The sequence below is a fragment of the Pseudopodoces humilis genome, chromosome 1 (genome assembly GCF_049639895.1).
Source record: "Pseudopodoces humilis isolate 2021_Gansu_Grassland_sample_001 chromosome 1, ASM4963989v1, whole genome shotgun sequence".
In the NCBI taxonomy this organism is placed as follows: Eukaryota; Metazoa; Chordata; class Aves; order Passeriformes; family Paridae; genus Pseudopodoces; species Pseudopodoces humilis.
The window spans coordinates 141879869-141906616 of NC_142200.1; the positions used below are offsets into that span (position 1 = coordinate 141879869).

A 26748-nucleotide genomic window follows, 5' to 3' on the forward strand; every position below is an offset into this window, starting at 1 on the left:
GTTGAACAATGAGCATCTGGACAATAATAAAAGCCCCCCAAACTATGCCAGTTTTCTTGTTCAATATATGCATTCTTTAAAATGACCCTAGGAATTCCTGTCTCTTTTGCAGTCAAACTTAGGCATGTTTAGGGACCTGTCTCCTCCTGGTTTACATCTTACAAGGTACTGCACAGAATCAAACAAATACATGTTTGTAGTTGGGTCAGGTACTGAGGTGAGATTCACATACAGTTTGTCTCAAGTACTAATGTTCATGTGGGGAAAGAACCGTTTTATACTTGAAATGCTAAAATAAGTGACATTTTAGTCTTAACTTTTTCACATTCTTATTTAATGAACTTCCAAGATTTCAGTGCAACTGTTAATAGTAGCTGTAGTCTACACCAGATGGTTTGTTTTAAGAAACTTCAGGAAACTAGCCTTGAGATTCACCATGCTTATATGTCTCATTGAATGGGACAGAAGGTCTGCAAGATGCATGTAGGATTACTATTTGAACTGAGATGAGGGATGGGGAGGAGAGGCAAATGTACTGGGTGTTTCTTGAGATTCACAACAGGTCTGTTTATTGTGCTTAGCTGATTTTGTATTTAAAATTACCGTTATAGCATCCATAATAGGTGGAAATCAAGGCAGCTGAAATCAGACATAGTTGTGGCATCATCTTTGCTTGTATTTAAAAACTGAAAGTTCTCATTGACCCTTCTACTTAAGGGTACTATCAGGGAATATTAAATAATAAATAGCCAGTGAACAGAAGATTGGATTAATGGTGCCTCACGCTCTAGAAGAGAACAGTATTCTTTAGATTAATGCTGGAACTTGTCAGTATGTCTTTTATGTACCCAAAATAGTTAACTTTACAACATTATCGGACTCTTGTTAAAAGAGCTGAACAGCAGGTCGGGGCTGTTCCACTTGATGAATAGAGACACATGGTCACAAGTCTGAAATCTGATCTTTCATTTTTTAGTAATTATTTTTAAAAATGCATGTGATTTTGGTCCTTACCGGGTTTTGGACAGGAGAGAGGAGACAGGGAAAGGAAATAGTGGCTAGAATGTGATACATGTATTTCTCAGGTGTTGGTGTTCTTTTCGTCAGAGTAGGACACGTGAAGGACAGCATGGTGGGAGAAAATTAGAAGTTGCTTTAGGAAGAAGAAAGGCTAAGGAGAGCTGAGTAAAATGATGAATGTTAGTGATGGGAAGGGTATAGAGGACAACAGTTGGTATGAAATACTTCTAAAAAGCTAATTTACATTTACATACATATATATTTAGATGAACAATATGCTACTAAATGTATAAATTGCTAAAGGCTGTGCAGAACTTCTAATCATTAAACACTTCTCCCACTGACACAGTGAGTTTACCCTCTGATGACACTGGTATATTGTATCTAAACAAAATGGAACATGAAGTTCATGTGTTCCATGTGATAATTTTTTAACTTTCACATATAAGAAAGAGATTAATTTTGCCTTCTTAACCAAAAGATTGTAAATTGATTACATATCTGTTGTTAGTAGATTCGATATCTGCTGATATTCCGTAGCTATATTTTTGAAAACCTTCTCTGAATTAATGTGTTGGTAATTTAGAGTAAGACCAGAAGCATGGAGTGCCTCCATTGCGTTGTTCCCTTGCATTGCATTAATCAGGGTTTTGTCAACTAGGAATTGGTTACTGTCCTGAGAAAAGAACACAGATCTACAAGCCAAATCACGTCAGTATTTACTTTGAAATGTGCTTTAGTTGTTCTAAAAGTACTTCAGATTTTTATGTATTTGGGAACAGAGGTTAACAAGTAAAGTCAGACATGGTTTCTTTTTTCTGTCTCAAATAAAAAGTGTTGCCATGCAATTTCGGCACTTGGTAACTAACATAATGAACATCCATTGAATTTGAAAATTTGTTCCTAGTTATGTAGTCAGTAATAGACATGATGGCTTGTTTTAAATAGATATTGTGTAATATAGCAGAGTTACTTTTTAATCTGAAGTATTTTAACTATTAGGTGGAAATGAACAGTTGCAGCCAGAAGGTCAGGAAGATTTACGAGAATTACTGAAAAAGACACTGGAAGTCTGTTTATCTAGGTATGTATTTACCTAAATGTACCAAACTGGAGGATGACTAAGAACTTGGGATGTATGTTAATATATTTCTTAGTTGTTACTTAAAACTCAGTGGGAAAGGATGAGAATTCAAAAAAAAAACTGCACAGAAATTTCAATGTGTTGTGCTGATGTACCTCTTAAAGCTTACCTGAAACCCCTGTGCCTAATGCATAAACTAGCAAATACATGGGTTTGAAATGAGAGTAGTTACAAGCAATTACAGATAAGGTGAATTTTTGTAATCTTTACTGGTCATAATTAAAACTGAGTAACTTAAGCCATTTCGCAAGCTTTGTTTAAGCCTGTGATTTTCATTAATTAGCAAAAGTGCTGAAGGAATCTGCCTTCTACTTTGTGGTGAATTTTTGTCTCAAGTTTATTGGACAAAGTTAATATGTGACATTTCCCTATTTTTTTTCTCCCAACAGAGAAAATCTTGCCAGTGACATGTACCTTATATCACAGATGGACAGTGATCAGTATATGCCAATAATGACAGTAGCAAACCTTGATCATGTCAAGAAACTCAGTACTGATATGGATTTGATTGTTGAAGTGCTGAGATGTAAGTAAAAGTTCCTCTGTGCTTGAAGGCATTTTGGTTATTGGTGCAGAACTATTAATCTGAATTTTTCATCTCTTCCTTCTTATTGCACTGCAGTAAAATGCCATTGATTCTCTGTATGGCATTAAGTAACCCAAGCAACTTAGGCTACCACAGTTATAATCACAGTTTATAGTTTAATTACACCTACTCCATATTCTAGCTATTGAATAATGATCTGTGCAAATAAGAATTAATGATTTTAAGTTGTGGGATGTGGTGGGACAACTCACATGACTGGAGGATCATGCTGGATATCTCTAGACTGTTCTGTAAAGACAGATGGGGTAAAAAGGATGGAGGAGTCTCGCTCTCTTGAGGAGAGCCTTGAATGTATAGAAATCAACTGCATCAGTCATGGAAGCTCTATGGAGAGCCTGTGGGCCAAGACCTTGAGGGTTGTTTCTGAGGGGGATCTTAGAGTTGGCATCTGCTACTGACCTAAATGAAGACAATAAAGCCAACAGAGCAATATTTGAGTCACTTACGAGAGCTTTGGGTCAGCCAAACCTAGTTCTTACAGTCGATTTCAATGGCTTAGGTATTTGTTGAAAGAACAATACAGCAGCTCATGTCATCCATCAAATTTCTGGAATGTGCAGAGGACTGGTTCCCCATACAAGTGTTAGATGTGCCGACCAGGAATGAGGCACTGCTGGACTCACCACTCAGAAACTAAGAAAACCTGCTTTGTAATCTCTCAGCCAGTGGAAGCCTTGGCTGCAGCAGTCTCAGAACTGTGGTGTTTGGGGTCGTGCTGAGCACACTGAGTGTTTCTAAGGTTTTAGATTTTGCAAGAGCAAACTTCAGCTTGCTCAGAGCACAGTTGGGAGGGATTCTGTGGGAAGTTTCCATGGAGGATAAAGGCACTAACTATACTAGTGTGCTGGGAGTTCTCTCCTGGAATCACAAAAACATTTAATCCCCTGTAAAGGTAAGGGAAGTGTTGGTGGATCAAGAGACCCCCTTGGCTTAACTCTGTGCTTCTGAGTCTGCTCAAAACAAGAGAGAGGCATTCCAGAAATGGAGAAGTGGATGAATACCTGGTGAGAGCTACAAGGGCATTGCCAGGGTGTGCAGAGATGCAGTTATAAATGGAAAAGCTCTGCTCAGATTGAATTTGGCTAGAGCTACAAGTTTTGTAAAAAACTAGGAAGGGTTCTTCAGGCATGTAAGTGATGAACAGAAACATTGTCTGCTTGTTTCTTATTGTTCAAAAATATTTGAAGCTCTGCATTGTAAGTCTGTGTTCACAGCATCTTTTGGAGTTCAAAGCTACTAGGTTTGCTGACAGCTAAAATGCATTCTTGTCTTTTCTCTCTTAGCGTTGCCTTTAGTTCAAGTGGATGAAAAGGGGGAAAAAGTTCGGCCAAATCAGAATCGCTGTATTGTGATTTTACGTGAAGTACCTGAATCTACTCCCATTGAAGTAAGTGTTCCCTTGGTCAGAAAAGAATACTTTTCCCTTAGGACTTGGAAGTTAGATTTCTACTAAATTTCCATAAGCACATCACATTTTTTACTACACTTTTAGTTTCTAACAGCACTCCTTAAACTTAGTTTATTGTGGGTTTTTGGGTAAGAAATATTTTTGATAGAAGCATGCTTCTCACAGGAAGACTGTGGTAGAACCTGTGGTTCTGCAGAGGGCTGAGAAACTGATAGTGCTGTCTTTGGTAGAGATACATCATTTTCTTGGACTTTGTCTTACCTATATGCACTTGGTCCTCAGATCCTTGGTTAAATAGACAAAGATGAAAGAAGGTAAGTCATAGACTAGAAAATGCCACCGTTGCACCTTGAAGCTTGTTCAAGTAAAGTAGTTAAAGCTTTGTAAGTGTTTCCATAATGCTGAAGTGAGAGGTGTCAGTAAGTCACTAAGGATCTCCACTGGCTTGTGGAATGAGCGCAAGACTGGAGAACTTCATTCTTAGAAAGATACTTCATACCACTCTGCTTAAGCAGGGATTATGACTAATGGAGATATTAGAAAAAATTATGGGGTCATAATTAAACCATGCTGAATTTTCAAAAAGGAGGAGAAGGTGCTAATACTTAATGATGGATATATATTTTAATTTCTCTTCTATTAAATTTTACAAGGAAGACTTAAAGATTCTGAAAGAGTTGCTCTTCTTAGTAACCATCAATATAATGGATAATCAAATATAATTAATTGCCACACAAAAATCAGAAGTACTGCAATTTGGAAACTGATAGCAAAAAAGTAAGTGGCCTTAATAAACAGGAACAAAACAAAATGCTAAAAGAAATTGGAGGGAAGAAGTTGGATATATGCTATGTAAATAGGTTAAAAATAGTGGCTATTTCTAGCTTTCCAAATGAAATGTAGCCTTTCAAAGACTGCCTAAATTTTATTATTGTAGATTTTTTTTCATATTTATTTTTTTTCTGTCATCAGTTCATCAGATTGGATATATTAGCACTGGATGTTAACTCTTAAATGTTTGGCAACAACAGAGTTCTGAAGAATCTTTCTTTTCAGAAGAGTTGGTCTCCAATGAAATGTTTTATATATCGTGTTTAAATTTGTTGGACTGGAAAAATCTAGACTTAACTAACCAAATAGCTAACCAGCCTGTGTTTTCTGGCACAGCAGAGTCAGGCTTTATTTAAGCAGCAAAATTCCAAGATGCTGTAAGGCCTCCCAAGTTGTTGCCTTTTGATGCTGCTCACCCCAAATCTGTGACAAAACAAAAAAATACGCAAATGAATTAAAACAAGTAAATCCAGGGTCTGTTTCTTCTTTAGAAACTAGCCAGTTATGTTTGAGGGTAACTTAAGCCCTGTTTCAAATACATGAATCTGTAGATATTTGAGTTAAAGCTTACCTGCAGGTTTCTGCTGAAAGGGCAGGATTTTCCTGACCCATGCCACATGCACAGGTTTTCATGTGGCTTCATGGTTTTGGGGACAGGGAGAAATAGACATATTTCTGCACTTGATTCCAAGTTTAAATGTCTTCTGTGGCCTAAATAGCTCCCAGCTAAAACTCTCTTCAGTATGGCCTTAGACAGTGCTAGTTTGAATTCCTTCCAGTGGGGAGAGTGGGATGATGCTGACTCTACTGCAGGTGTTCTGAACTACTCCGTTGTTTTGTAAGCCCAGCAGTGCTTCCGGTCTTTCTTTCTTGGAGTGTCAAGAGTTTTGCATTTTTCACTGATGTTTTCTTCTCTCCCTCTTACCTCCCCACCTCCTTATCAAACCACTTTCCCCAGGAGGTTGAAGCACTTTTCAAAGGAGACAATTTGCCTAAGTTCATCAACTGTGAGTTTGCCTATAATGACAATTGGTTCATCACATTTGAATCAGAAGCTGATGCACAGCAGGTAACTCTGGTTTTTGAAGCATATTAGAATGTAAAAGTAAATGAGGATGATATGAGGGTGAATCGACAGGTTGTATTACAAACGTGTAACAACTTAAAAATACCCCAAACCGTAAAAAAAGTAATTCTTCCCCTTAGGTAGTATCCAGTTTTCAGTAACTGGAGGTTTTTTTATCTTGTTTGCATATTCTGACTTCCTGGCTAAAGCTATGATTTTTTTTGTACTGAGAGTGTTGATATTTTGGGTGACACATTGAAATGCTTCCATCTAAACCATTGGAGTTTTAATGCTCCTGAAGCACTTAATGATCAGTTAAATGTTGCTATATGCAGGTGGTGTATGAGAGTTTGCTATACTGTAACATTAGCAGATACTACAGGAATTGGTAGGCTTAGCCTGTCAAAACTTAAGTTTCCTTTATTTAAATTACATTTGACAAATCTAACACTTTCTTTTTTTTAAAGGCTTACAGATACCTTAGAGAAGAAGTGAAGACTTTCCAAGGAAAACCAATTAAGGTAAATAGAGGTTTATGATGTTAGGAGTGAGGTGTGTGTATGTTCTGGGTTTTGTGGTGCTCACTGTGATTTCTAATATAAATTTAAGTGGTCCAATCTCAGCAGCCATTTGACCTGGGTTTAGAAATGTAGCACATACCACTTCACTTCTCATTTTCCTCATTTTTGGCAGTGGTATATCCAGCCCAGCATTAGGCGGCAGGAAAGCATTCAGCTGTTGCTGCTGTCCTTGAAGGACAAAGCAGTGACTGATAAGTGTCCAGTACAAGTTTGAGAGCTTCTAGTTTGAACCATCCTGATTTAATTTGAAAGGCTGCTGTAATAAATAATCTAATCTCCTTTGCAGGCAAGGATAAAAGCAAAGGCAATAGCTATAAACACGTTTTTGCCAAAGAATGGATATAGGCCTCTGGATATGAACCTCTACACGCAGCAGCGCTACACTGCATCCTTTTACATACCTCCAGTATACAGTCCCCAGCAGCACTTCCCACTGTACAGCTTAATTGGCCCACAGACCTGGTCAGCCACACACAGCTACCTTGACCCTTCATTGGTAAGTGTCTTAATTCTGAAACAGTTGTATTCTTTTCAAAGCTGATACTATTTTCTTGCTGAGGTGTAGGGAAACACACCTAGCCTGAAGAGGGGAGTTTAAAGATTCTGGTTCTTCTTGAAAAACAGTCCTTCAAAATCCTTGCCATGGTGTATAAGACAGATTATTTGAAAATTGTGTCTGATCTCAGAATGGAGTGTGATTCTCTTCTTAAACCTTTTAGGTATTGAGGCAGTTCTTTAGTAAAGACTTGTCAAGATACCAAGATATCTTGCTCTTCTAGCAGGAAGTTAGGTTGTAGGGTAACTGTACTGTGTTCAGTAGTTCTATAAACTTCTTATAAATCATTATCACCGAGCCCAGCACAATAACCATTCTAATCCGTGCCCCTCTACTGTGAAAGAGGGCAAAGACAGGTATTAAAACCTCAAAAACTTTTAGGGACCAGGTCCACATGAAGGCCTCCACCCCAAGAGACATTATGTATCCAAACAACATGGCTACTGACTGCTTTATCTCAATACAGAATAAATACAACCAACACTCAGTACAGGTTTTTCCACTTTCTCTTGCCCCACGTTGGGCGCCAAAAAAACTGTATTTGTCTTAGTTTAGGGCAAATTAGGAAGGAAAACTCCAAATGGGGATTTCCCCAGGGAAATGCCCCTCCCCACTAACTGGTCCGGGAAAAGAAAAAAAAATTCCTTAGAGAGAAGTGGAAAAAGCTGTTTATTTAACAGAAATTGAGTAATATTAAATAATAAAACCTCTTGCTGTTCGATGGAATGGCAAGTCTAGGAAGAAAAGTCCTTTTCATGTGGTGTAGCTCGGCTCGCTCAGGTTCTTATCAGTCCCTCCGGCGCTGGAAAGTGCCGAGGCCCAGGCCCTGGTGGGCCACAGGCCTGAGCTCCCGGGGTTTGGCTGGGTGTTCAGTCCAGAGCAGGCTTGCACAGATCTAAGAAAATTGGGAAAAAACCAAACAAAGGTCCAGGGAACTCCTCTGCCTCAGCTAGCTAAAACTAACTAAAAGCCAGAGAGAAGCTCTATCCCGCTGTCTGTCCGTGCTGCAGACACCACAGTCCAGGAGCGGGATGTGTGGGAGTGATGTTTTTCCTTAACACAAACTGCGCGCTTCTTCTTCCCCCTCTCTTGCTCTCAAAGCCTGTCTTAAAGGTGCAGAACTTAATATATAACATAAACCAGACGATTGGGGATACCAGTATCATAAAGTCACCCCAGGACACATGCTGAATTGCCCTATTTGACATGTTCATAAAGCAGAGTATTTTCTGTACAATAGTAACATCTCTTTCAGCAATGAAAAGTAAAATTGCTTTTGCTAATTACAAAAATCACCTTGAAATTGCTTTTTAAATTATTTTCTTAAAGGGGGTTTTGGTGAGGCTTGAAGCTAGGGTGGTAGCAATAAATCCTTAAATACTCTAATGAGACATCTACTGTATCCTGCCATGCTGCTTCCGTCTTCTGCATTGTGACAGTCTCATCAGAATTGCCTTGGCCCCTTTTAGTTGGCCTTTGTTACCCTACAAATACATGGACAGTTTCCTGTAATGACTGGGAGGCTCAGGTTTCCTATCTGAAGCCTCTTTCTCCCCCTTGGAGATGCCTCTTTAGTTGTGGCTCAAAGAATTACAGGGAACAGTGCTCAAAATTAGAAGTTCTTTAGATGTTTTTTTTGGCAGAGGATTAAAGTGTCCTTGGGCAAACATCCTCTGTACTGAACCACAGCTAATTAAAAAGTTAGTGTGCTAAACACTTCACACACAAGGAAGGCAACCAGAGCCCTTGCAGGGGGAGGCTTTCTGTGGGAGGGAATGAAGAATGTGGAGGAGACGAGGTACCACAATGAGCAGTGTTGTTCCAGCAGTGTTGTTTCCAGGAGAAAGCTGTCTTGTTAAGCAGCAATGAATTTGAATCTGCCTGTAGATAAAACTGACTATTGCACTGTCTTGCTCTGGGATACTGAAGGAGCTGGATGGGAATGGTATCCAAGACACAGGTTAATAAGCCACAGGTTCAAGCACAGCATACATACTGTGTATCTACCTTATGTTATCCTGTAACTTTTTGTATTCAAGAAATCTTACTAGCCCTGTCCTTTGGGGAAGCCATGAGTTTGCCAGCAATAAAGACCTCATACTTTTCTTAGTCAAAACAGGAAATCAACTATCTGCACTTTGCTTTTCACTATTTTGCAGTGTATTGTCATTGGTTAGCTGCATTTTATGTACATGACTGTAACGTGATGTTTCTTGATTCTTTTGTAGGAAGAGCTATATTTGAATAGAAATCACTTGAGGAGAACAGGGACCATGAGGAACCATGACACAGCAATAATTTTCATGAGACAGGGTTGCAGTTTGCATGTAGAGACTTGTGTGAAAATACAGCAAAGTTTCTCTATTCTGCTTCAACATAAACACTACTTTCTATCATCACTAATTTGAGATTGAATACCCCAGTAGTGTGGGCATACCATTTTAGTTCTGAAATTTAAATGTGACAACACATGAAGTCAGGATTCTAAAATTACCTCATTCTTCATCATGTACTTAATAGTATTTGAGAAAAGATCTAGTTTTCCTATTTGGGGGAAAAAGAAAAAAAAATTGAAAGGAAAGTATGTTTGAACCAGTTGACTTCTTTTGATGTTATTGGAAAATGGGGAAAAAAATATTTTTTTCCTCCAAAAGGATCACGCATCATAAAGAAAGAGGAATTGAATATTACTAGGGTCCTAATATGTTCAGCATCTTCCCGTTTTTCAGGTTCAATGGTTACTATCTTTGATGCAATTTTGCAGCATTCATGTTGTAACTCTTAAACCAGAAACCACTTCAAAGCATTATTTTGATGAAACATTGTTCCTCGAGGTGCTTTGTTACAAGCTTTTTTTTAAGGGCCTTTTTGTGAAGCCTGAGGTAGCATTTGCTGTCGTGCATGCTGTGTTAGGCTAGCAGTAGTTTGATATGACAGATTTGGGGTTAAATTTTGTTTTCTATTGATAAGTGATTTAACTTGCACAAGAAATCTCTTTCAAGTTTGATTGTGGCTTTATAGCAAATGGTCTTAATCCCAGCTGTTTCTCAACATTTAGTAGAATGTAGAAAGAGTCTTGTTCCTTCTGCACTGTAGTTATTTTCAGGGGGAGAAGACAAGCAAGCATTTGCTGGTGCTAACAGTAACATTTCTTAAATGAAACTCACACATTTAGATAAAAATGACAAAAGTGTGCTAGTGAGGTTGGAGAAATTGCTTTGAACATGCTTCAGGTTTAGAGGCATCTTGTTATTACAAGACATTGGTCTTTACCCACCCCAGAAAATGTTTTGCTAATGTTTCTTCAGACAACAAGAGTGTTTCACATGTAGAATTAGATGTTAAGATCTGAAAAGCTTCAGAGTTCCATTTAACATCCACTTATTCTATAGGCTTTATTTAGATGTCATATGGAAGTAGAATGAGGAACTAAAAACTTGGAGTTTTTATAGGGAGGAATTCACATAAAATTAGAAGAGAAACAATTACCTGCCATGTAGATTAGAGGCTCTGACAAAGAAGTATCTCAGTACTCCCAAGACATGCGTAGTATGATGTGAAATAGGAGGGGAGCTATTCAACTTCCAGCCAAGAATTTTGGCTTGATGTTTTTCAATCCCCTTGAACTATCATAAATTGAATATGTACAGTGACTGGCTTCTCAGACCAGCAGAATATTGGGGTTTTTTCAGAAATTTTGTAACTTAGCTACAAGATACTAAGCAGATGCTCTATTGCTGTTTGAGACAATCTTTTGAGTATTGTCCTGCACAGAATGACATAAAATATGGAGTTAAGAAAAGTAATACTCAGTTTGTTTATAATAATGAGCATGTGACACCATTTTTTTAGGTAACACCATTTCCAAATACTGGGTTTATCAATGGGTTCACATCTCCAACCTTTAAGCCTGCTGCTTCTCCGCTGACAACGCTCAGACAATATCCTCCCAGGAACAGGCAAGTTCATCTATCTTTTAACAATGCTGTTGTATTATCTAGCACATGGGGTTTTCATCTGCTTATTTTAGTAACACCAGCTAACTTGAGAATACTTGTGAAACTGAACCTCGTGCCCAAGGTGAGGCCAAAGGGCAGATGGTGCTCCTGATGTTAATGAATGTAGCGTTTCAAAATGTAAAAGGACAGTCTGAAAGCTGAGAACTTGTCTGTTCTGTGATTTAGGGTATTCAGCTGAAATATTCTGAAAGATGAAATGTCATCAGCAGGATTATTCATATAGTAAAGGTCTAGTTGAAAACAGGGAAAAGGTTAATTTTGATAATTCACATGACCTGTTACAATGAATGTTGATCATTCTTATAAATGAAATAAGTGATAAAGGACTGAAGATCTTGCTTCTTCTGAATTCTGTGAATAGGCTTAGGCCTCAGAAGATCTCTGATAGTGCGCGTATGTTGAAATGACTTTTGAATTTATAGGAATCCTAGCAAGTCACATATACGACATACAATACCCAGTGCAGAAAGGGGACCTGGGCTTCTAGACAGTCCTACAATATTCAACTTTTCTGCTGATCGTTTAATCAATGGCGTCAGGAGTCCACAGACGCGGCAGCCGGGACAAAGCAGGACACGGGTGCAGAGTGCTACCACCAGTTACACCAAGAGGGAAGTGGGAACTGGGCGGATGGAACAGACCAGCGTTGACTCGTCCCCTGGATTAGGGAGAGGAAGGTGAGTGTACTCCGTAGTTGTCCTCTGAACAGCCAAGTTCTGCTGCTTTTGAGCGACTCTGTTTAGTAGAAGTGTGGTATTGTTACTGTTCTCAATACTGATACAAACTCAGGCTCTCTCCTCACACCTAAAATCTTGCAAAGTACTTCACAGAAAGTTAAATACAGAACAAAGCAAAACAGACTTTCCTACTGGATGAAAATCATTGTTGGCAGCTGATGAACAACTTAGATCTGTAAGATCTAATCATCTAGCCTTTCTTCATCTGGTGCAAGAAAGTTTTTGTATATTATTTGTTTGACTTTATTGAAAAAGTTCTGCCCAATTCCATTGTTCAGCATTGTAGATTGTACACCTGAACATGTGTTAGCATTCTTAACTTTTTCAGTTGGAGGATCAGAAATTTTACCAAATTGGGCATACACAACAGCAAAGATGATGGATTGGTATGGAGGGAGGAAAAACAGCTATAGGCAACTAAGGAAACTATTGTTATGTTGTTTTAAAAGCAACCAAACAAAAACCACAACCAACTACCAGGGGAGCTGAAATCTGGCATATTTATACAGTTTTAATAAGTGCTTCATGAAAATATTATGCGGCTTTGATAATGGCTGTATTTATGACTCCAAGTAAATCACATTTTGAGTGACTTACTGAATTGGAAGATAACTCAAGTGTTTTGCAGATGATCCTATTTTAGACTCGTATCATTTCAAAATTAAATGGGTATTTTGTGCAAGGGTTGTAATACTTTCCTAAATCTAATTTACCAAATTGTGTTATAACTAATGGACGAAAGTGTTATTAAGAACTCAGGAAATAAGATTGCTCAAACTATAGACTACAAAAATGTACAGGAATGCTCAGTACTTAAAATTGTATTTTGTTGTTTCTGTATTGAATACATTTAGAATTACAAAAGTCAAACAAACTTAGAAAATATATTGAAACTGAATTAGAATGCAATGCAAATTTTATGAGTGCTGCTTGGAGGGCTTTACCTGAAGCAGGGCTGGAGGCAAAATGCTGAAAATGTTTTGAAGGAGCCTTACCTGGATTGAAAATAGTTAGCTGAAATTGAGAAATTACATTGGCATACAAAAATTCCTAACCCCCTTATTTAGGTACTGTAATGTTTTGTCTAGTCCTTATATGTAATCCCTACTGAGATGGTTTTAACACAGGAATTACTTATTGCATATTCTTACACTGATTTGCATAAGAGCTGTACCTTTATTTTAATGACAGCTTGCTAGGAATTTTTCCATAAAACTTTTCTTCATGACCTGTGTAGAATGAAGATGGATGAAATAGCAATTTGAATTAATTTCTCCTATTTTCATTAACTGCTTTCTGTCCATTTATAGGCAAGGTTCTCATATCTGCATTCTTTCCCTTAGGAAAAACTCATATGGCTACCGAAAGAAAAGGGAGGACAAGTTTACAGTGAGTGTTCATGATCTTATTTGTCTCTAATAAAAGCAGAGTAACAAGGCAGTAGTGTGGATATTACATGGAGTAGCAGGCGAAGTAAGTTACTGCAGAAGCAATTGTACATCACAGTTGATTAAAGACAGCAGCTCATTAGTCACATGAGTTTACTGCATTTGGGTATCAGAGAAGATTTTCCATTAATGCAGAAGTCAGGGAAAAGTTAAAATTACTCTTATGGTAGCAAAAAATTTCCATCTCAGTTTTTGTCAACGTGCCAGTGTTCACATTCAGGAATAGGTAAACAGCTGAAGCTCAAAACACTTGATACTTCATTATCAGTCATTGTGACAGTGAAGAACATTTTATAGATCATTGTGGCATAATGTGTGGTAAAAATATTTGTTGTGATGTGGTCAGTTCATTTTCTTAAATGTCTTTTCAAGTGCCACTTGGTAAGGGTATGCTAATACTATTATAATGGTGTGGTTTTGGGAAACTGACATTCAAGGTTAATACCAAAGTGGACTTGATACTTAAAAAGGCCGCACCAGGCGTAGAAGACAAAAAACATGTTTTTGTAAGATTTAAGTCTTGATGTGATAAAACCAATCATTCTTTGCAATTCACTTTTGCCAGACATGGCATATTCATGAAGTTGAACCAGGTTATTTCCTTATTTGTGTTATAATTGTAAAGTAACACTACTGCATGAGCCATAACACTTCCTAAAGGTCTGGAATCACTGCACATATGTGTTTGTGGCTCCTGCTGTTGAGCGGCCTGAGTGAACTTAAAGGAGCAGGAAATTTTAGCAAGCGATTCCTTCCTTTTGTTTGCTTTTAGCTCTCATCAAACTTCCCAGATTGCATGTAGGATTCCCAGTACTTCTTCCTTTTGCCCTTTTAAAGCTGCTTGAATTTTCACAGTGAGATTTTCATATTAACTTTTTTCTGTATTTAAAAGAACAAGGAAGTGGTACAGGTTAGGTGTGAGTGACTGGAGTGAAAGGATTGCTTTGATGCCTCTCTGAGTAATGCAGCACTTCTGACAGAGCTGACTGCAGAGATTATTTGAACTTTGAATGTAAAAACTGGTAGATGTGACTTTGGAGATGGACAGTTCCCTTCTGTCAACACCAGGCTGTAATTGCAGCCTGTGCAGCCAAGTTCCTTCCAGTCTCTTCTGGGCCAAGAATCTTTAATCTGTCGTGTCCACTGCTGCACCTTAAGCAGAAGTGAGAGCTGCTGCATACCCACCACTGCAAGGAAGCATACTTGGAAGCAAAAGATGAAAATTTTTAGACTGTGGAAATAATTGAATCCAGTATCCTGTTTCTTGTGTAATGCTGTAGCAATTAGGTAGTGTACAGAGGACACCACTAAAGCCAGTATATTTGAATGGAGTAATGACTCCTTTATAAGATTTTTCTCTTTAAAGGAAAAATTAAAGAGTTGTATGCACGTTTGCATGAAAAAAGAGCATGAAACTTTTTGATCAGATTGTTTCTGAGGCTATAGACATAAACCAAGTACTGAAGCCACAGGAAGTTAATTTGAGAAATTTTATGCAGTTAGCTTAAAATTTATTGAAGTCCTCCCTCATCCTGGTAATTTGTTAATGCCACTCTTAATATATTGAGCGTTTTAGGATTCAACTGTGTAACTTAAAATGTAATATGAAGGCATTTGCTATTTCAGAACTTCAGTCCCCTTTAAGAAGAGCAAGAGCTGTGATTTGAAGAAAGACACTTAAAATTCGAGTTGTTCCTCTTGCAGTTTGAGCTGGATAAATGTAGTTTTTCTCCCTGACCTTTGACAGGTCATCTGACTTCAGTTCTGAAGATTTGCAGTCTCCATTGCTGTAGCATTCTTCCAGGGGGTAATGCTGGATCAGTAGCAGTGCTGGGAGTTGCAGTTGGTTTTGCCTCTGTATTTTTGCTTTCCCTACTTCCCTCTTGACACACAATTGTTTGGACATTACACGCAGTTTGTGAAAAGACTTCAAAGGTAGTCTTGTATCCATTGTTCTTTTTGTTCAGGAGCATTGTTCTCACATTCGCACCGTCTTATACAATACACACTCGTATTTTCCTTTTCAAAATATGAACTGTTTCAAACATTGCTTTGCATTTGGTATTTTGCAGCAGAGACCGTCTTAGCACAGTCAATAAAGACTTCTTTGAAGAAAAACTTCTTTGTTTACATGATGTAGGTGAAGTTAATTGGTAACTTCAGTTACAGCGTATTACAAAGGAGTTTTATTTTTCCTGTGTAAATATAATGTAACTTACAAATCCTTACCAGCAGTTCTCACAAGTGATCTTAAACCGTGGTACTTTTAACTCCTGAACTGCTCTCTGTAGTGCAAAATGGTTTCATTTAGCACACAGGTGTTGTTTTCTTCTTGAGACACTGGTTTTCTTCTTAGATTTAGTTAGAAAGTCTCTGTTTCAAAAATAGTTATGACACCTTTCTGTTTTTACACAGTGACGATATAGATTGATACTAATAAGTTATTGTCTGTGCTACATACAAGGCTTGCTGTCTTGCCCTTTCTTTCTTCATATATCTGAAAAAAAGATTCTTGTTGACTCCTGTTGTTTTATTTTGGATGTTACTAACTGTACATAAATGGGCATTATATTTTCACCATATCATGATACATAAACCGGTCTGTTTTCCTTTCTGTATCAGTGTTTCTGTCCTCAAGGATGAGTCAGTGAGGAAACTTCTTACTGTGCCAGCATCCCTAAAGCTGATGTGTATACCATGACATTTAAATAATAATTAAATATATTAAAGGGCAGCAGTGGAAAATAAAGCATCTATTCCTTGCTACTCTGTAGGTTATTTGGGAGATCATATGAGGGAGCCTCTTCCAGGGGCTTGCTGATACAAATCAAGTGCAAATACAGTTTAGAGTTGCATAAATTTTTCTGTCATCTAGTGCAGTAACCACAACATGCTATTTCTATTCCAGAGAGGCCAAACACAGTCTCCACCACCCCCAAAACCTCCATCTCCCAGCTTTGAACTGGGATTATCTAGCTTTCCTCCATTACCCGGGGCTGCTGGCAATTTAAAGACTGAAGACCTGTTTGAAAACAGACTGTCCAGTGTGGTAATAGGAACGTCAAAAGAAAGAGTGAGTAGTGGATGTTCATTTTTGTTGGGAAAGCAAGGAATTGCATACCTCTTGTTTTCTGATTTGATGGTTTATACATGGAAAAACTTGTGGGTTTACATGGGTTGTACAAAATGTTCTTAAAAAACAGCTGTCAAATGATGTGCTGCTGCTTTCTTCACTTATATCTTAGAATTTGTTGGGTATTCTCTTTGAAATGATGTGGAATATGGGCACCAGTATAAGTAGATGTTAATAGCAGAGATTACAAAATATGCTCTTTGCTGTTCACAACTGCCTCAGGCTTTTTGATAGATTCAGGTGAAAAATATGTGATACATTTTCCCTCCTGCGTGAAAGTAAAGACTTCTGAGTTGTATATAAAACACTTTAAAGTGACAGAGAAAAACTTATAAGCACCAAAATAAAGGAGCTGCCTACATAATCTCAGTACGCTAGGCATCATAGCTGGAACAAGACCTGCTACCAAAACCAGCTGGATCTCAGTGTTGTCTTGTCAGAAAGATAAAGATCTTTCTTGCTCGGAAAGATAAAAATACACCAGAATAACTTGGCAACCACTGCTGTATAGATGTAGTAGAGATGCAGTTGAAAATTATGTTCAGTAGCTTTTCATAGATTTCATTCTTAGAACTGTCTCTGCCATGCCATCTGTGAGTGACAGTATGTTCTCCTCCAGCAAGACTCGCATAACCCTCTGCACTGTGGGACGCTCTGGGCTATGAAAGTCTGTATTGGATTTTTTTGCTAGCTCAAATTTAACTTGTGTTTTTCTAGCTGTACCACAACTGAAGAGGTTAAGCCCTGGATTAACAGTGCAAAAGCTATGTGGTAAACCACCACAATCTCTCGGGTCTTCTCCTGCAGCAGGCTGGGTTTAGAACGTTTTCTTTGGTGCCCATGTGTCAGGGGTTGGTAGAGGGTGTTTGTCAGTAAAGAAAGAGGAGACAGCAGGGCAGCCTGCACCCAAGGCAGTGACTGTACAGACAAACCATCTACTCTGTCTCCTGCAAGTGGTAGGAGGGGCAGCCACGTTCCAGGATTGCATTTAGAGGGAATGTGCAGTTTAGAGCCATGCTAAGAGCAGTGTTTAACTTGCTGTCAGCCAGTACTACAGATTGTAGGCTGTTCTATTAGGGTAAGATCTAGTAATTTTGAAGTTTTTTACTTATGAAGTGTTTTTTTGACTATTGTATTTCAGGTTTTAAATACTATTCCAGCACTTGTTTTTAATGCTGCAGCTGAAATTTCTTTGTTCCCCTGTCACAGATGTGGTACTTGCTTTGCGCTGTATGGTAAAGAACTTAAGACTTCTCTCCTGTAGAGGCAGTCTTCATATGAGTCGGGCACTGATGCTTTATGAATCTTGCAGTGCACTGTCACATTAAAAAGCATCCTTCATTTTTGAAATCCTACCGGTTTAATTTTTCAGCATACAGGAGTTACTCTGTATCATTGTGTGGAAGAAAGGAATTATGCTACCTTTCCTTGTTGGCATTTAAATAACGAGTAAGATAACAGCTCCAAAGAGTGATTGTGTTCTGCTGCAAAACTATGGAAAATAATATCAGTCTTGCCAATGTATACAGGCTGCTTTTCACCTTGATCTCAATGTTTTTTCATGTCACTTGATGTGGTGTTACAAAGCACTGGAGTTACACAGTGCTTCCCTTGTTTTATATAGACGGGCAAGTCCAATATAAGAAAGCTGAGGGGACTAAAGGTCTAGAATTTCCAGCAGCTGTTATGTAAGCATCATATCTTTATGCTTAGTGATGCTCTTCTAGATGTAGCTCTGGGGAATGGCAAGTAATAATCATCCCACATTTTGTAACTAGGAAGTGCAGCACTGTCAGATCAAGGGCTAAGTGTTTTGGCAAAGAAAAGCTCTTGCATGTCTGCTTAACTTGAAGTTATTCACATTTAACCATGTACCTACAAGTTCCGATGCACTTGGGCCAGAATGCTCAGCAGCTTGCAATTTCAAGCCTTTGTACACACTATTAAAGTGAATAAAACTATAAAAGCTGTTTGGTGATTTCTAAGCATCCACCTTCTGCAGCCTTTTACTTTGAATCGAATTAGGCTTAGATTCTAATGAGTAATCTATGTTGCCTGATCTTGAAACAGTGCCATCGAATACCATTTTACTTTATAACAGTGACCATAGCATTCTTGGGGTTTGTGCCCTTTTGAATGGTGGCTTGGCTGGGGGAAAAGGAGGGTTATCTTGTTCCTTCTGAGCTTGTGTTCTTTCATTACTTCCCCTTCTGTATACCAGAATCTCTTTGGGGTTTAGAATTTTTAGGATGAGACAGGTCAAATGCAATACAAAGAACATAGCACCCTTTAAAATGAACAAAATGGTTATTAGACGTGAGATATATATTTTTCAGGATATGAAGTTGTCTTTTCTTATTTTGTGATAATTTAAATTAATGTATGCATCTTGAACCTGTTTGGCATTTATCTGGAAGCACAGTGTCACTTGGCAGTAGCAGAATCTTTTGAGGGCTATGGGAAAAGCCTTTTGCTTGGTAGCAAATCCTTATATTGGGATGATGCAGAATTAGAGCTTTGAAGATGACAGTTCTTAGTGCACAGCACTAGGGGGCTTTTGTCTTGATAGGCTGCCTCTGGTTATGTGAACAGGTGCAAAGCCTACTTTGTTACCAGAAGGTGGAAAATTTCCAGGTGGAAAGAAGTCCAGTCACTAGTGGTATTCCCCAGGGCTCAGTATTGGGGCCAGTCTGGTTTAATAACCTCATTGGTCATCTGGACGAGGGGATCAAAGGCACCCTCAGTAAGTTCACAGACAGCACCAAGTTGGGCAGGAGTGTTGATGTGCTGGAGGGCGGGAAGGAAGAGGTCTGCAGAGGAGTCTGGACAGGCTGGATTGATGGGCCACGGCCAGTTGTGTGAGGTTTAATAAGGCCAAGTGCCAGGTCCTGCATTTGGGTCACAACAACCCCAGGGAGTGCTGCAGGCTGGGGCAGAGTGGCTGGAAAGTGGCCCTGCAGGAAGGGACCTGGGAGTGCTGGTCAGCAGCAGCTGAACATGAGCCAGGTGTGCCCAGGTGGCCAAGAAAGCCAAAGGCATCCTGGCCTGTGTCAGAAATGGTGTGGCCAGCAGGACCAGGGCAGTGATTGTCCCCCTGTACTGGGCACTGGTGAGGCTGCACCTGGAATCCTGAGGCCAGTTCTGGGCCACTCACTGCAGGAAGTGTCCAGAGAAGAACAGCAGAGCTGGTTAAGGGTTTGGAGGACAAGTTACAAGGAACAGCTGAGGGAACTGGGGTTGTGTAACCTGGAGAAAAGGAGGCTCGGGGGGACCTCATCACTCCCCACAGCTGCCTGCACAGCGGTTGTAGCCAGGTGGGGGTTGGTCTCTTTTTCCCAAGCAAGCAGTGACAGGAAAAGAAGAAATGGCCTCAAGCTGTGCCAGGGCAGGTTTAGGTTGAAAGTCAGGAAATTTTTTTTTGTACTGAAAGGCAAGTTCAGTGTTGGAACACACTGCCCAGAGAAGTGATGGAGTCACCACCCTAGGAAGTGTTCAAGAAATGACCAGATCTGGCACTTAGTGCCATGGTCTAGTTGACAAAGTGATGATTGATTACAGGTCTTCTCTAACCTTAATGATTCAAAGTGATTTTGTTATTCAGATACATCCCAAAGCTTATAATTTCTTTGGAAGTAACCACAGTGTGTTATTTGTCTGTGTTTCTAAATAAATGTAAAGGGAAAAAATAACATATTCATTACAATATATGTATTGACTCCTTCTGTACCTTCCTAGTCAATTTACCAGTATAAATGAAATGATGAACTGTTTCCTGGTTGTGCTAATTTTCAGGCAAACCATATTAATTGGATATTTTGATTGTCCTTCTGTGCCTTTTTTCCTCCTTCAGAACATTAATGTGGATGCAAGTACAAACACTATTCCATCAGGAATTCCTCGAGAGCCGTTACCAGTTTCTTCTACATTGCCCAGGACCTTTGAAAGGTCTCCTTCGCCACCCCAGCCTACTGAGTAAGCACTTAATTACATGGATATAATTATTCTGCTCTGAATCACATTTGCATTTTCTTTCATCAGGCAGAGCAATGTAAATAGCTATTAAAATCTTAATCAATGAAAGAAGTAATATTTTGTTGTACTTGTAGTAAAGGCAATAAAGCTTAATTTCTGAACAATATTATAATAGTGATTCAATCATAATAGTCATTCAGCAGAAGAAAATTTAATGTCATGGTTTAGTTTCTGTGAATAGAAGTTTAATGAATACCTTACTGTCTTGTATTTATATAGTTTTGAAACACAGAGAGTAAACCCGTGGCCCTATGGGCAGTACTGATGTCCATACCATAAAAATGTTTCTTGGTAACAGTTTATTTGGAACCTGCAAATCAAATAGCTGAGTAACTGAATGCTGTTAGAACATGACAAATTACAGATAGTGTCACATTGCACAGGAATATACTTTTTCTATTATTGATAGCATTTTTTAATGCAATGCTAAGTCATCATGTGCTGGGCAAATTACAGCTGTAACTACTTGCAGTCATACTCAAACATTTTAGACTTATTTTTAAACCATTCGTCTATCCTGAAGTTTCACTTCTCATGAGCCTTGCTTCCTGCTGGATGCTTACAGGGACTCCAAAGTTGTGGATAAACAGCAGAGAGAGACACAGAGTACAGAAAGACTTTCTTCTTCCACACTGAGTACTGCATGTAAATCGGTACAAGTCAATGGGGCTGCCATAGTAAGTGACCTTACTACTTCACTTTTTCTTAATGATCCTAGTTTGCATTAAGCTGAGTGTTTATTGCTAGCCAGTGTTGTCTAATCATGTGAGATTAGCATCACAGAATTTGTCCAGCAGCTTTAAATTTGCTTATTGTGCTTCATGTTTACTTGCATGATAGAGTTATGCAATTAACAGTGCAAAAGAGATCTCCTTATCTGAATCATTTTCTTGGTAGTATCCTTGAGGTAGAGCTATTAATACATATGTTGATATTGAAAGCAGAGTATTCATTGTGTTTCAGCTGGTTTAGCATTTTAAAGGGAAGTATTTTGCCCTATGCCAGTACCCCATTTTTCTGATGTGCTGTTTTACATTTTACCTTTTCTTTAGCTTTATTTATTTATTTAGTTAGTTATACAGCTTCTGTAAACTTCATAGTCAAAAGCCCTCATCTGCATATTTAAGTGCAGTAGTCTTTTGGGGCACGGACTTCACCATTTTTTGTTCATAATTTTTTTTTTTCCTCAGGATGTTTTGTTTAACTCTGTCCTGTTTGTTTCTAATTTCCCAGGAACTGCGAAAACCTAGTTATGCGGAAATTTGCCAGAGAACAACTAAGGATCCTCCTACATTGCAACCCCAGAAAGACCAGAAGCCAAACACTGTAGCATGTGGGAAAGAAGAAAGAAAGGCCACAGAAACAATAGAGAAAAACAGAGAACCTCCTCCTGCAAAGTCACATCCTGGACAACCCAAAGACCAGAGGAGACAGTCAGGACGCAGATCGTCCCCTCCAGCTGTTGGCAAACGCTTAAATAAAGAACAGAGTACCCCTCCAAAATCTCCTCAGTGAAAATAACACCTGTGAGGGATTTGAGAAGAGGTCTGTTTCCCACAAATTAAACCCATGTTCCCACTAAGATACCTGAGAATGAGTTGCTGGTTAGGAGCTTGCAGTGATACAAGGCATGTAACAATGCCTGCAAGTTATTTTTCTGTGAAATACTTTTTCCCCTCTTGAACAAACATTCTATTTTTCTGGGTATTTCTGGATAGTTGTTCTAAACCTTACATTTAGATTGGTGCTTAATTGGAGGTGAAGCTTAGTGTGATTTTTTTTTTTTTTTCCAAGGTGTAAAATATTTGTCTTTAAAAAAAACACAACTTTTTATTAAGCCTCTCTGTGGCTGTGTGAGTGCAAGCTCTGTATAGTGAGTTTTTTCTAAACTGTTAAGCAGAAACATGCTGCTGCAATATTTTTAATAAACTGGTCTGCAAGTACATATCTAAAGTGTCCAAAAGACTGATAACGGCAGCTAGTGTGTAGAGTGCAAGAAAGTAGATATATTTTACAAACTAGTATGTGACCTTGAAGATTTTTTTTTTTATTGAGCTGCTGTACTAAATGTCAGCAAATGAACTTGCACTTTTAGGTTAAATGAGTAGCTGTTTCTAGCATTTTTAAAAACTTAATCTTTTTTTGATGTTTTGCACACACAAAAGGAATTCTACAGGGCACCATAGCAGTCTTTCTGAAATATTTCCTTTTTTGACTTACTGCAAGCAAGTAACCATCTTCTCACTCCAGAATAAAACTGATGTTATAATTTGCAAATACAAAGCACATTGTGAATAGAAAGAATCAAGTCTGTGAGCTTCTATGGTGGTGAAGCCTGTTAGTGGATGTTATCAGGAGAAAGCAGAGTAGCCTTCTTGTGATAACCTGAGCTTCCCTGTGCTTGTAAGGGAGTTAACTGAGTCAGCGCTGTATATTCTGGTTACCCCTGTGCTCTGTGTAGACTTTTTTTTAAAACTCTGCCCCAAGTGCTCTTTGAAAGAGTTCATATCTTAGTCAGCCTTGTGTTGACAACTTCCTGTAACTACAAGCATTGGCATATGGATTTAAATTTTTCAAGACGTGAGATAATGGTGTTTGTTTTGTGTGGTGGAGGAAGAGATCCCTGATATTTACCTCTGGGATGAGGTTTCTCACACTTATTTACTTTAGAAGTGATGCGCTTTCTGAAGGACAAGGATGCACTAAATTAGCAAGTTTCTAATAAAGTTGAATATAAATTATTTTTGTTTTAAAATGCCTAAAGCTTTTCTTTAAGTGTTTAAACTGCAGGAAGTTCAGACAAAACTCATTCCTGCTGACTATGACAGTACAGTTTATTCCACAAAAATGTTTATTTAAACAACTGATTTTTTTAAAGAATTATTTCCATCCAATATTTAAAGACTTGAATTTTATTTAAACTTGAAAATGACTTTGCCTTAACTTTTGTACAAGACAGTTTAGAGTTAATGAGGTCTGACCCTGTGGAGGGTTAGCATGAATGGCATACAGAATTACTCAGTTACAGTATGTATCTATTGTCACTGGTCTTACTGGGTAAACATACTGTAGTACAGGAACTAGCAGCAGTTTTTGTAATATACCTTAAAGATCTTAAACAGTTGATCTTTTTCAGATTGTTGAAAAACCTGTAAATGCAAATAGTCAATACTGTATTAAATATGTGCACTTGGAAGTGTGTGCTTTGCTTGTACAGTTGTAAATAATCAGAACATATAAAAAGGTACCCTAAAGAAAAAAATCTGATAAAAATTATTGATATTATAAATGTTGCTGTTGAGCTGGATGTAGATAAACTAAATGTTGTGGTTTGAATATTACTTTAATTTGTTGTTTTTTCTTTTTCTTATTTTATTCTGGTGTGTTGAACTGACTCTGCCTCTTCACTGCAAAAGGGAAATGGAACGAAAGTCTTATTTGAAAGCCCTCAAATGTTTTCCTAATGTCCCTTTAAAACCAAACAATTTAACCAATTCAAAAGTGTTCTGCAATGTAAATAATGAATTTCAGCAGTCAAACTGTAATTTTTAAGTCATTAATAAAAATCAAGTCTAATTTGGGAAAAAACTTGACTGCTGCAAAAATATACACTGAAGCTTGTCTGCTTTCAAGAGTATCAGTGCATGGTTCATAGAACTGTAAAGTAACTATAGAAGTTGACTCCTGATAAATTTCCTATTACAAGCATCAATTGGTAACCAGTTGGCATTGTAAATCCAGCCTGTTGTGTATGCTGCAGAATTGGTCAAAATAGGGCACGTGGAGTCTGTTGATTTTTCCTGTTTAAAAAGCGCACTTTGTAAATGCTGTGGGAGGAGATAGGACCCTGACACTATCACCAAAACTGCTCAACTACTTCTGTCATTGGATTTTTTTATCCCCTTCTCCTTTCCCCAGTGGCAGTGAAAGCGGTAGCTAGATTTGTGTATGGTTTAGGCCAGCTGTATGATTCATTTTGTTTGTCTGCTGCAAGTGAAAGGCTTTACCAGCTGCAAACAGTGGCAAGTGGTCCCTTCCAGCGGCTGTGAGTGGCTCGTCCTGGTGCTCAGCTGGTACCCGAGGTGATCTGTTGAGACCAGTGGGATGTGTTGTGCTGTTCTAATGTATTCTGCTGCCATTTGTGATAGGTCAATACACTGTAATTACTGCTTACCCAGCAACAGTCTGTTGCATCTAAAGTTTAAACCTTCCTCTGATGTGGTTTTATAGCTTTTTTTTAAAAAAAAAGTGACACGCCAAATCGCTGTGTAATATACAATACAACTTCTCCTCGCTGTAATTTTCCTTTGAGATTTACTACCCCCAACCCCACTCAGTGACAAAATGGAGTTTTCGGAGTAGAGTTGTGAAGTTGCATGCAGACTGTTGCTATGATACAGAGAGGGATAAAAACATGGCTTTTAAAATGAAAAACCTCCCAAAAACAGTAGCTGAGCTCAAGGTTCAGGGATACAGTAATTAATATTGGCATTTTACCCTGTTAGAACTGTGTGGTGATGCTTTTCATTTTGAAAACAAGCCAAAATGGGATCTGAGATTCTTCCAGGAATTTAAAAAAAAACGTTGCTTTCAAAACTGAATGTAATTTCAGATCAGTTCCCACCCCATGACACTGTCACTTAGAAATGTGTGAGCAGTGACAAATTTTTTGTGTTGCTGTGTTATCCTTCAAAGCCTTGAGCTGCTGGCATGGAAAGGCCCTTGTTGGAACGTGGTGCAGTGTATCAGGAGCAACAGCTGGCTGTAATGGTGCACACCTATCTCTATCTCCTTCAGCTACAGGTAGGGGTTTTGTGCTTTGTAACCTATTACACTAATAGCAGCAGACAATCCAAGATTTCTAAGGAGACCTAACAGCTGCCAATTCACAAAATAGAAGTGTAATATGGGAGCCTTTTTGAGGGTTTTTGTTTTTGTTCTTCTTCCATTAAGACTGGAATCAAGCTTACATGTAAACTATCAGTAATTTAAGTTTCCTTTTGTGTCATAAAATGTAAAACTGTCTAATTTGAAAAAAAATATGTAGGTTATGAAAAATAAAGATTTAGGCACTGTTGAATTCCTGATTTTCTTAATTAAACATTTCTTCAGCAGTATTTTTCATTACCTTTTGTCTTTTGCTCCCATTTTTGGAAATTGTATATTTCTAATTTTGGGAAAAAACACCTTTTGCTCTCCTGTTCAACACAGCTCTTGTAACCATCACCTGAGGCTCTGTATCAGCTGCAAGAACCCCTGAGATATATCTCTGAAGGCTGCAGTGTCTTTCTCTATTTAGGTAACTATGACTGGTTAACTTTTTAAAAGGAAACACAAAAGCTGGTATGTTGTTTACTGAAGGTTCTATTCATTACTGGTTTCATCAGTTTATTAGACAAGATATTGGCTTGATCCTAAATACAGATTTCAATGTTTGGGTTGGTGCTTTGGTTTCATGGCGCTTGAATCTGGAGATGTCCTGGGATTATTTTTGGCTTCAGCTGGGTTTTGAAGTTCTTCCTCGAAGAAGGTCTTGCATCTAGGAAAGAAGAGCTGGGATATCCTCTGTCTGCATGAAAGACTATTTTGGAGATAATTCAAATACCACCCCACCACCCCCTTTTTTTTTGTTTTGTTTTTTTCTCTTATGCAGCTATATCTGACCAATTATTACAATGGATGCATGGAAGTATTAACAATTGTTGTGGTTTATATGCATCTTGGGAAATATTGCAGTATTATTCCTCAGGCTGTTGGTTCTGTAAGCTCCTGGACAGGTTAGACTGTTACTGCTCCTATTTCCTCACTACTGTCCTCTCAGCAAGGTAGGCCAGCACAGGAATACCAGCCTGCACTGGGCACTGTGAGCATCTCCAGGATGGAAAACTCAACCACTGAGCTTTCGTGGTAACCTGGGCTACGAGTAGTTGAAGGCAACTAGTTTTCACTTGAGCATGGTCTATCTTGTTCTGCCCTTAGGACAAAGTTTTCTACCACTTCATGTGTTAAAATGCATGGAAATTTGTCAGCAATGTTGCCATAATTCTAAGGTGACTCTGGAGGACCACCCAGCTCTGACAGAAACTGGGGATCTGTTTGTTTGCACAACAAAACTGATTTTCAGCACCCTTTGTGCTGATTTTCCTCAATAAAAAGATGTTCAGTG

At 38.4% G+C, this 26748-nt stretch overlaps 1 protein-coding gene across 5 annotated transcripts in view; it reads left to right on the forward strand.

Annotated features, from left to right (window-relative positions):
* Nucleotides 1-25662, forward strand: part of LARP4B (La ribonucleoprotein 4B) — a 56527-nt gene extending 30865 nt beyond the window's left edge. For 4 of the 5 annotated variants that reach the window (XM_088052998.1, XM_014257417.2, XM_088052987.1 and 1 more), the window contains 13 exons: nt 2023-2104; nt 2554-2690; nt 4055-4158; nt 5969-6079; nt 6544-6597; nt 6944-7153; nt 11066-11172; nt 11655-11909; nt 13313-13358; nt 16326-16490; nt 20401-20522; nt 21148-21259; nt 21816-25662. In XM_088052998.1, coding sequence (XP_087909124.1) covers nt 2023-2104; nt 2554-2690; nt 4055-4158; nt 5969-6079; nt 6544-6597; nt 6944-7153; nt 11066-11172; nt 11655-11909; nt 13313-13358; nt 16326-16490; nt 20401-20522; nt 21148-21259; nt 21816-22097 — 1787 coding nt within the window. In that variant the 3' untranslated portion in view covers nt 22098-25662. The remainder of the gene's footprint in view (nt 1-2022; nt 2105-2553; nt 2691-4054; nt 4159-5968; nt 6080-6543; nt 6598-6943; nt 7154-11065; nt 11173-11654; nt 11910-13312; nt 13359-16325; nt 16491-20400; nt 20523-21147; nt 21260-21815) is intronic. The other variant, XM_088052989.1, reaches the window with a different exon arrangement.
* The last annotated feature ends 1086 nt before the right edge of the window (nt 25663-26748 follow it).